The sequence below is a fragment of the Oncorhynchus mykiss genome, chromosome 2 (assembly GCF_057628025.1).
Source record: "Oncorhynchus mykiss isolate SJ-2025 chromosome 2, ASM5762802v1, whole genome shotgun sequence".
NCBI lineage: Eukaryota > Metazoa > Chordata > Actinopteri > Salmoniformes > Salmonidae > Oncorhynchus > Oncorhynchus mykiss.
Genome location: NC_143023.1, coordinates 78,487,155 through 78,496,203, shown reverse-complemented (window position 1 = coordinate 78,496,203; position 9,049 = coordinate 78,487,155). Strand labels below are relative to the sequence as shown.

The 9,049-nt window shown below is 43.4% G+C and overlaps 1 protein-coding gene across 1 annotated transcript; it reads right to left on the bottom strand.

The window, feature by feature from the left end:
• Positions 1-5,574: 5,574 nt before the first annotated feature.
• Positions 5,575-8,230, bottom strand: LOC110497055 (achaete-scute homolog 1b-like). Its single transcript, XM_021573061.3, has one exon. It carries the CDS (start codon positions 7,117-7,119, stop codon positions 6,508-6,510), a length of 612 nt encoding a protein of 203 aa, XP_021428736.1. The 5' UTR covers positions 7,120-8,230; the 3' UTR covers positions 5,575-6,507.
• Positions 8,231-9,049: the final 819 nt, after the last annotated feature.

Genomic DNA, 9,049 nt, shown 5'->3' with positions numbered 1-9,049 from the left:
TGCACGTTGCATAACAAGAAAGGGCATTAAAAATAGAATTTCACGCATGTAATAATGGGCCAGCAGGGTTTTCTCGCCAACATTGGTTTGTCTATTGAGTCTCTGAGATGTGGGAGGTTATAAAAAGAAATGAGTAATTGATGTCATTTATCACTTCTGAGATTTTTCTGTCCAACCGGCAGGGGCCCATATACTGGACATACGAGCACCATTAGCCAATGGAATTGCAGAGATCTTTGTAATTGAGTTCAGGCACGTGAGTTTTTCCCTGCAAGTAGCAAACTTGTGGGCAAGGGACGGAGAGAGATGACACTGTATATACAGTGGGGAGAACAAGTATTTGATACACTGCTGATTTTGCAGGTTTTCCTACTTACAAAGCATGTAGGTACACTTCAACTGTGAAAGACGGAATCTAAAACAAAAATCCAGAAAATCACATTGTATGATTTTTAAGTAATTAATTTGCATTTAATGCTCCAGATACTCAACTAGTCTAAAGAAGGCCAGTTTTCCATGCTTCACGGTTGGGATAGTGTTCTTGGGGATGTACTCATCCTTCTTCTTCCTCCAAACACGGCGAGTGGAGTTTAGACTAAAAAGCTCTATTTTTGTCTCATCAGACCACATGACCTTCTCCCATTCCTCCTCTGGATCATCCAGATGGTCATTGGCAAACTTCAGACGGGCCTGGACATGCGCTGGCTTGAGCAGGGGGACCTTGCATGCGCTGCAGGATTTTAATCCATGAGGGCGTAGTGTGTTACTAATGGTTATCTTTGAGACTGTGGTCCCAGCTCTCTTCAGGTAATTGACCAGGTCCTGCCGTGTAATTCTGGGCTGATCCCTCACTTTCCTCATGATCATTCATGCCCCACGAGGTGAGATTTTGCATGGAGCCCCAGACCGAGTGTGATTGACCGTAATCTTGAATTTCTTCCATTTTCTAATAATTGCGCCAACAGTTGTTGCCTTCTCTCCAAGCTGCTTGCCTATTGTCCTGTAGCCCATCCCAGCCTTGTGCAGGTCTATAATTTTATCCCTGATGTTCTTACACAACTATCTGGTCTTGGCCATTGTGGAGAGGTTGGAGTCTGTTTGATTGAGTGTGTGGACAGGTGTTGTTTATACAGGTAACGAGTTCAAACAGGTGCAGTTAATACAGGTAATGAGTGGAGAACAGGAGGGATTCTTAAAGAAAAACTAACAGGTCTGTGAGAGCCGGAATTCTTACTGGTTGCTAGGTGATCAAATACTTATGTCATGCAATGAAATGCAAATGAATTACTTAAAAATCATACAATGGGATTTTCTGGATTTTTGTTTTAAATTCCGTCTCTCACAGTTGAAGTGTACCTATGATAAAATTACAGACCTCTACATGCTTTGTAAGTAGGAAAACCTGCAAAATTGGCAGTGTATCTCCCCACTGCATCTATCTGTATCTATTTTTACCTGGACGGTAGATAGATGGCAGCTGTTGAACAGGAAGGCCGAAATACAACGTTTGTCGAAATAGAACGCAACTGCTCAGCTACAGCGACTGAGACATATCAGTTTGCTACTAGCTATTTTTGCAGTCTGGTAGACTGGTAGATTTATTGTAAAAAATAAACGTAAATCTATTAACAATGAAAATGGGGGGGAGAGCTGGAGATCAACGTGGCAGCTATTAACGAACAACCACCGGAGAACCAGGAAAATCAGGAAGATGGAACCGGGTCTTTGGTGGCTAAGAGAAGGATACGGTCGATTCAAGAAGAACACAGAAAGTTCCAAGAGAAATGGACAGACAAGTATTTTTTTGTACTGCATGATGGGACTAGCTCACTTTGTCTTATTTGCTAGTCAATTGCTTTAAACAAGCAAATTTAGAGCGACATTTCCAGTCACACCATGCCCACATTGACAAAACATATCCGCCACAAAGCAACCTCAGAAACAACAAAATAGAGCAACGCAAAGGACAGTTCAAAGGAGAACAACAAATGATGGACAGATCTGGCACTGTTGCAGAGAAAACGACAGAGGCTACATATGAGATTGCTTGGATACTCACAAGAAACAAGAAGGCGTTCACAGAAGCGGAGATTGTCAAATAATGTTTTTTGTATGCTGATTTCACAAACAAGTAAGCTATTTTAATGCAAATTAAGGGACTGCAACTCTCAGACTCGAACCATAACAAGATGCATAGAAGACATCGGCGACGACATCGGTAAGCAACTGATTACTGACATATCCATGGCGCCGTGTTTTAGTATTGCGCTTGATGAAAGCACTGCTGTAAGTGTCATTGCCCAATTATGTGTTTGGGTCCTCTTCCATCAAAATGAGTCGTTCAGAGAGGAACTTTTATGTTTACTGCCCCTTCAGAGACAAACACAAGGAGAGGATATTCTGAAAGCCCTTGTTACATTTTTTGCTGATAATAATATTGACTGGTCAAATCTAGCATCTGTGTGCACTGAAGGAGAAGGGACTCATAGGCCTGATGAGAAAGAGAGGATGTTCCCGAATTTGTTACGTTTCATTGTATCATTCATCAGGAAGCACTTGTGACTAAACTCAAAGACTGTGACTTACAGAATGTGATGCAGCAAGTTGTGCACGTGGTGAACATTATTATTGTGAGGGCACTGAATCACCGGCAATTCCAACAGTTGCTAGAGGAATACCAGACAGAATACGCCAACTTGACATTTCACAATGAGGTAAGATTGCTGTCTCGTGGCAGAGTTTTGGAAAGATTTCTCTCTTCCCTCCCTCAAATCCGTGAATTTGTTGCAAGCAAGGGGAGAGAGGAGCCAGAGCTGGATGATCCACAGTGGATATTAAAGCTGTCTTTTTTAACTGACATGACCTGCCACCTGAACACAGTGAATCTCCAGCTCCAAGGGAAAGCAAAAACTCCGGGCAAAATCCTGCATGTGATCACAGCATTTCAAAATAAATCACCACACTGTTCATACCTGACAGACAGTTTATTAATTTCCCAAAACTCAAAGCAGTCACCACATCCAACACAGACATACAGCAACATTTTAGCTATGATGCAGTTGTGTGTGTGTTAGAAGAGTTGAAGTTGGAGTTTGAGTCAAGATTCAAGGACATCATGGAGTACAAGGAGTTTTTCAACTTTATTAAGAACCCTTTTCATGTGCCAGTGTCCTCTCTGACCCCAGTCATCACAGCCTTCTCTCCTGACAGTGCTGGAATAGTGGAGCTGCAGGCAAATGACACATTGCAAGGTGAACTAAGATCAGGTGTTACCCATTTCTGGAGCCTTATGTCAGACACAGAGTATCCCTTCTGAAGCAGTGTGTGCAAAAAGTGAAATCATTTTTTTGTCAGTACTTCATGTGAAGCATCAAGGAACATTGTGAAACAAAAACAGAGAAACAGACTGACCAATGCACACCTGGATTGCCTCATAAGGATAGCAACAACAGACTATACATTTAGAATGAAGGGACATTTTCACTCATCCAACTACTGTAGCCCATTTGATGTGTGTATGTGTATATTTGTGATGTGCTGTACATCAAATCAATTGCATGTGCTCTATTGCTCTGAATTTGCTCTCAATTGATAATTGAGGAAGAAAAAGTACAACAAAATTAAGATTTGTGCAGCCCTCTGAATGATGGTCTCAACCCAAAGTGGCCCACATACAAAAAATAGTGAGTAACACTGATGTAGAAGAACAACTTACATGAAGTTGTTATCAGCAGCAGCCGAAAGAGATATCCTCTGCCTTTGATGGTTCTGGGTTACTGCCAGACTAAGCAAAACATAGTGTACATACAGTGCCTTTGGAAAGTATTCACACCCCTTGACCTTGTCCACATTTTGTTACGTTACAGCCTTATTCTAAAATTGATTCAATCATATTTTTTCCTCATCAAGCAACACACAATACCCCATAATGACAAAGTGAAAACATGTTTTTAGAACTTTTTGCAAATGTATTAAATATAAAAAACATAAGTACCTTATTTACATAAGTATTCAGACCCTTTGCAACGAGACAGGATTGTGTCGAGGCACAGATCTGGGGAAGGACACCAAAACATGTCTTCTGCATTGAAGGTCTCCAAGAACACAGTGGCATCCATCATTCTTAAATGGAAGCACCAAGACTCTTCCTAGAGCTGGTCGCCCGGCCAAACTGAGAAATCGGGGGAGAAGGGCCTTGGTCAGGGAGGTGACCAAGAACCCAATGGTCACTCCGACAGAACTCCAGAGTTCCACTGTGGAAATGGGAGAACCTTCCAGACGGACAACCAACTCCAACCATCAGGCGTTTATGGTAGATTAGCCAGACGGATGCCACTCCTAAGTAAAAGGCACATGACATCCATCTTGGAGTTTGCCAAAAGGCACATAAAGACTCCCAGACCATGAGAAACAAGATTCTCTGGTCTGATGAAACCAAGTTGAACTCTTTGGGCAGAATGCCAAGCATTACGTGCCTCAAATAACCATTTTTTCTAAGAGTGTAAGGATAATGAGGCGCAAAAGCACACTCAATGTTGTGCACAATGGGGTGTGCTCCCCATTTCTCGGGAGATTGCAGTTTTGATTGGGTTCTATGTGCCCTGAAAAAACACAGTCAAATATACAAGTAGTCTACAACCCCAGTTTTTTTTTTGGATTGATCTCAATCGACCAATAAGAATGTTTGACCCGCTGCATTGTCTTCCTGACGTTCCCTGAGCCATATTTCAAAGTGATTATAGGCCTACCCCTTTGAGGAAAGTGAATAGTAGGCTTTATAACCCCCCCCCCCCCTCTCTCTCTCTCTCCCACCCTCCCACCCGATCTGCTCCAGGCCCTCTGGGTTGGGCAAAGAGAGAGAGCATGAAAAAGAAACAATGCAGTGCATGAAACATAATATTAATCTCCCTGTTCTCTATGCAGACAAAGCGCAAGGTATATATGTACGTCTTTAAATGGTTATTGAGCACTCACACAGCTGCGCAGTTTTCCCTTGTGTGACGAAACAACTCTGTAAAAGGTCAGACTCAGCCTTTGAATAGAACCACAGAAGAAGTGTCTGTTTGCTCAGTGCAGAACCTCAGATATATTTGTATTTGATATATTTGAGTCTATTATATATACTAGTCATTTTACCCCTACCTATATGTACATAGCTAGCTCAATTACCTTGTGCCACACTCCATGCACATCGACTTGGTACTGGTACTCCCTGTATATAGGCCTAGCCATGTTGTGTTTTACTCATTATTGTTATTCCTTATTCACTGTGTGAATTCCTCATGTCACTTTGTATTTTCATTTTAATATTTTTTAATCTTTAACTTTAACTCTGCATTGTTGGAAAAGGGCCGTGAGTAAGAAGTTCACTGTTAGTCGAAACCTGTTGTTTACGAAGCATGTGTCAAATACGATTTGATTTGAAATAGCCTATGTGTCAGGTGTGCCTACATAATAATCAAATCAGGTAGCCTATTATTTGTGAGCATGCCTGTCAGGCCTAAGCTACCTACTATTTGAGAAAGCTGATTACAAATAACCGTGTCCACACAATAATGCAACAACACCCCACAATTTTATATAAATATAGTTATCTTTATTCATAAAAAAATGTTTACACAAAATATATCTGTTAAAATCTGAGTCATATGAGTCTACGAGAAACGGAGAGCAAGTGCATACATTGATAAAGGTCTCCATCCCACATAAAACCCTTCAATCTTTCACGGGAAGCTGTAGAGGTCTATTGCTGACCAATGGCTTGACACAGACATACTTGCCAATTTAACTGTCCACTGGTCCAGTCATGGCTATCTCATGCGCACTCACGGTCAGCAAAGTGGCAGTGTTCATTATTGCAGAACTTTGTTTAGTTTATCTCAATTAACAAAAAAATAAGTATTTATAGGCTATTGAACAAATAAGAATTTCAATTTCAGACAATGGGCACCAAAGTACATCTTCGATACAATCTTCCCAGCAGATGCAGGCATTTAAAATAGGCCGTTTTGCTCTCATGTGAAACGGCCAATCACAGCAAAGTACTTGGGAGCCACAACCATGCACTTCCGCTGAAATACTGTGCAGTCTCCACAGCTGCTGTTTCATTCACTAATTCCTCGTATTCAAAGTCATCCATAAAGACGTAATTCCACGCGTCACCGAAGTGCAGTCTTTCGTCCTTCGACGCTTTGTCCATGAGTGCGCGAACAGTCTCTCTACCCTGTAATTCCGAAGGGAACCCAAGCGCAGTTCGACTCTCTTGTCTCTTGTAGCATAGCAACCGTAACTCTGAGTTACTTTCCCCTCTCATTGCCTTGTACCTGCAGACGCTGCCTGGCGATGGGAGAGAGCGAGAAAGTCGGTGCCAAGAGTGTGTCCATGGGTGTCTCGCCTGCAGAGTGAATCAAATAACTTGTCATTCTTTTCAACTTTGAGTCCCTTTTGATTGAATACGCCCCTGTTTATACACGGGTGGTAACGACAATTAGGCGACCTGGGTGTGTCTCAGTATCTGTCGAACCAGGTGGTAAAGTCCAGCAGCTCCTGCTCCTCGGAGCTCAGGGGCTCATAGCTCCCCTCATCGGAGGAACAGGTGGAGTGGGGTGACTCCGGCTCGGCCGAGTAGCTGTTGGAGATGGTAGGGGAAGGCACCCCGCACTGGAAGGCGGCAGACACTGCATCATGCTCGTCTAGTAGCTGCTGCAGGGCTCGGATATATTCCACGGCGGACCGTAGCGTCTCCACTTTGCTCATCTTCTTGTTGGCTGCCCCGTTGGGCACGTGCTGACGCAGCGTCTGGAAGCCCATGTTGACTTGTTTGACCCGGTTCCTCTCGCGCTCGTTCCGCCGGGCCACGGCTACGGGCAGCTGCTGGGGGATGGAGTAGCCTAGTCCGTTAAAGCTGAGCCGCCGCTTGCAGCGCAGGAGCTCCGGAGAGCTGGAGCGCTGTCTTTTCAGCACCGTGGTCTTGCTTTGGTAGCCGGCTGCAATGGTGTCATTGGGGAGAGCGCACTCCTGGGCTGGGGCGTGCAAGGTAATGGTGGTGCGCCTCTCCATCAGTCCAAATGTGTATGCGTTCTGCGCCATTTGCGTGGTGGTGATGGTGGTAGTCTCCATGTTGGTTGGTGGTGAGACAGGGCTACTGACAGAGGTGGGTTGCAACAGCGCAGCCTCACAGAAAGACACTCCGTGGAAGAAGAGATTTAAAAAATAGACAGAGGTTTGCAGAGCACTGCTCTCGTGTCCTTCGCGTGGGAGCCGTGTGGCTATAGCTGGAGCGCGCTGTGACTATTTGGTGTCCAAGTCTTTCTTGACTGCGCTTGCTTACTTCAAGAGCCGATCTGACCCAAACTTTGGCAGCACTCCTCTTTTTCAACACGCGCCCCACACACCCCACCCGTTGGAGACGCACGCTTCCCCGCGAGGCCCCGCCCGCTGCTGTGTGATTCATCTGCTAGCCCACTCCGCGAGCCAGGCGCGTGGCTCCGGGAGCTCAGTAAACAATCCAGAGCTTTCACTGCGCCAGGAGCACGCGCTGGGCTCATTTACATTCCAATGTCTTCAACTTGAAAGCCCATTGGTGGATTCAAACGGCCTGCAACCCGGAGAAAATAAAGAAATAGAGAGAAATAATTAGAAAAAAGGAGAGAATGAAGAAAGGGGAATGGTTTGGTTCTTTGAAATGCCTTTTGAATTTGACAATATACCCCTGGCAAGTCTTCAAATTATCAGTCTTCCCCCACTCCACCCCTCTCCTCTCACTCTTTAAAATCCCAAATACCAAAGACGCTCTCTCCGGTATCCAGGTTACAGCCTTAGAGAGGAAAATAAATGGCAAGCGTGTCTCTGTATAGAATAATTGGCCATTATAGAAGTAGCATAGAAATACGATTAATTTAAGGTAAACATAATGTTTATGACGTGTGGGTATGTCTGCAAATGGCATATCGCTGCCGTGCGTAATGACCCCCCAAAACTAGCGCTCTATAGGTGCACATTGTCTGCGTAGATATACAAGCATCTACTGCTTGGATATATTGGCAGCTGATTTTCTGTTGGATTCTGTGCCATTCCAACTCTAAAATGCAAGCCCCAAATGTCATGCGTAAAAAGTGTATTCCATACATGGATTTGGGTGTTTAGGATAATATGTTATAGCCTAACTAAGCCTATTTAATTATTCAGTTATTACGCACATTGAAGTATTAATAAATATACAACTTTAATAAATATACAACTTCAGTTTCAACGTGGTTGATGGATTGTCTTTTTCAGCACCACATTCGATTGGACAGCACGTTCCAGTAACAGTCCTTGTGTTATTTATGGTCAAACGGCTGCACAACACTAATCCTCCATAGAATGTTTAAATAGTCTCATTCTCATCTCAGAATTATCATTCTTTCATATGTTCAACATTTTGTACTTTAGCGCTCGGGTAACTAGCAACATTTCCCGCTCTTACAAAACAAGTTTATTCAGTGAGTTTTTTTCAACAAATAGTCTAACATTTAAATCTATAGCCCTCTCCGTTTCTCTGTGTCATGTGCTGTTATCTCAAAGTACTTTCAACGAGACATCTCGTCGAATATCGTGTCAAGTTGCTTTCGGGAATGAATCAAAATGAACACGTAGTGACCTCTGGCGGTACAATCCAATTATCTTTCCCAAGACTCGGCCAGTAGAGAGCAGCAGCGGATAACGTTCAAGATTGGGGCTATGGTTTCTCAAAAAAACGTACTTGTATAGGCCACTTGCCTGTTAAGCTTTTGATTATTATATGTCTCTGAGTTAAAATAATGCACCCACAAGAACACAATAGGCTAGTATGGGATTGATGTATTAGTGATGATAGGGAATATGGATGAGGTGTTTACATCAGCTGTGCTTCATAGTTGTTTCCCAATGTGCAGTAGGCCTATATCAAAACAATATCAGAAACTATAACCGACAGTTAGTTGTGTTGGTCTATTATGATTGGCAGGTCAGAACTGGTCAAACCTGGACCTGGTGGTGAAACTAGTTTCAACTAGTGATGCAAAACCCA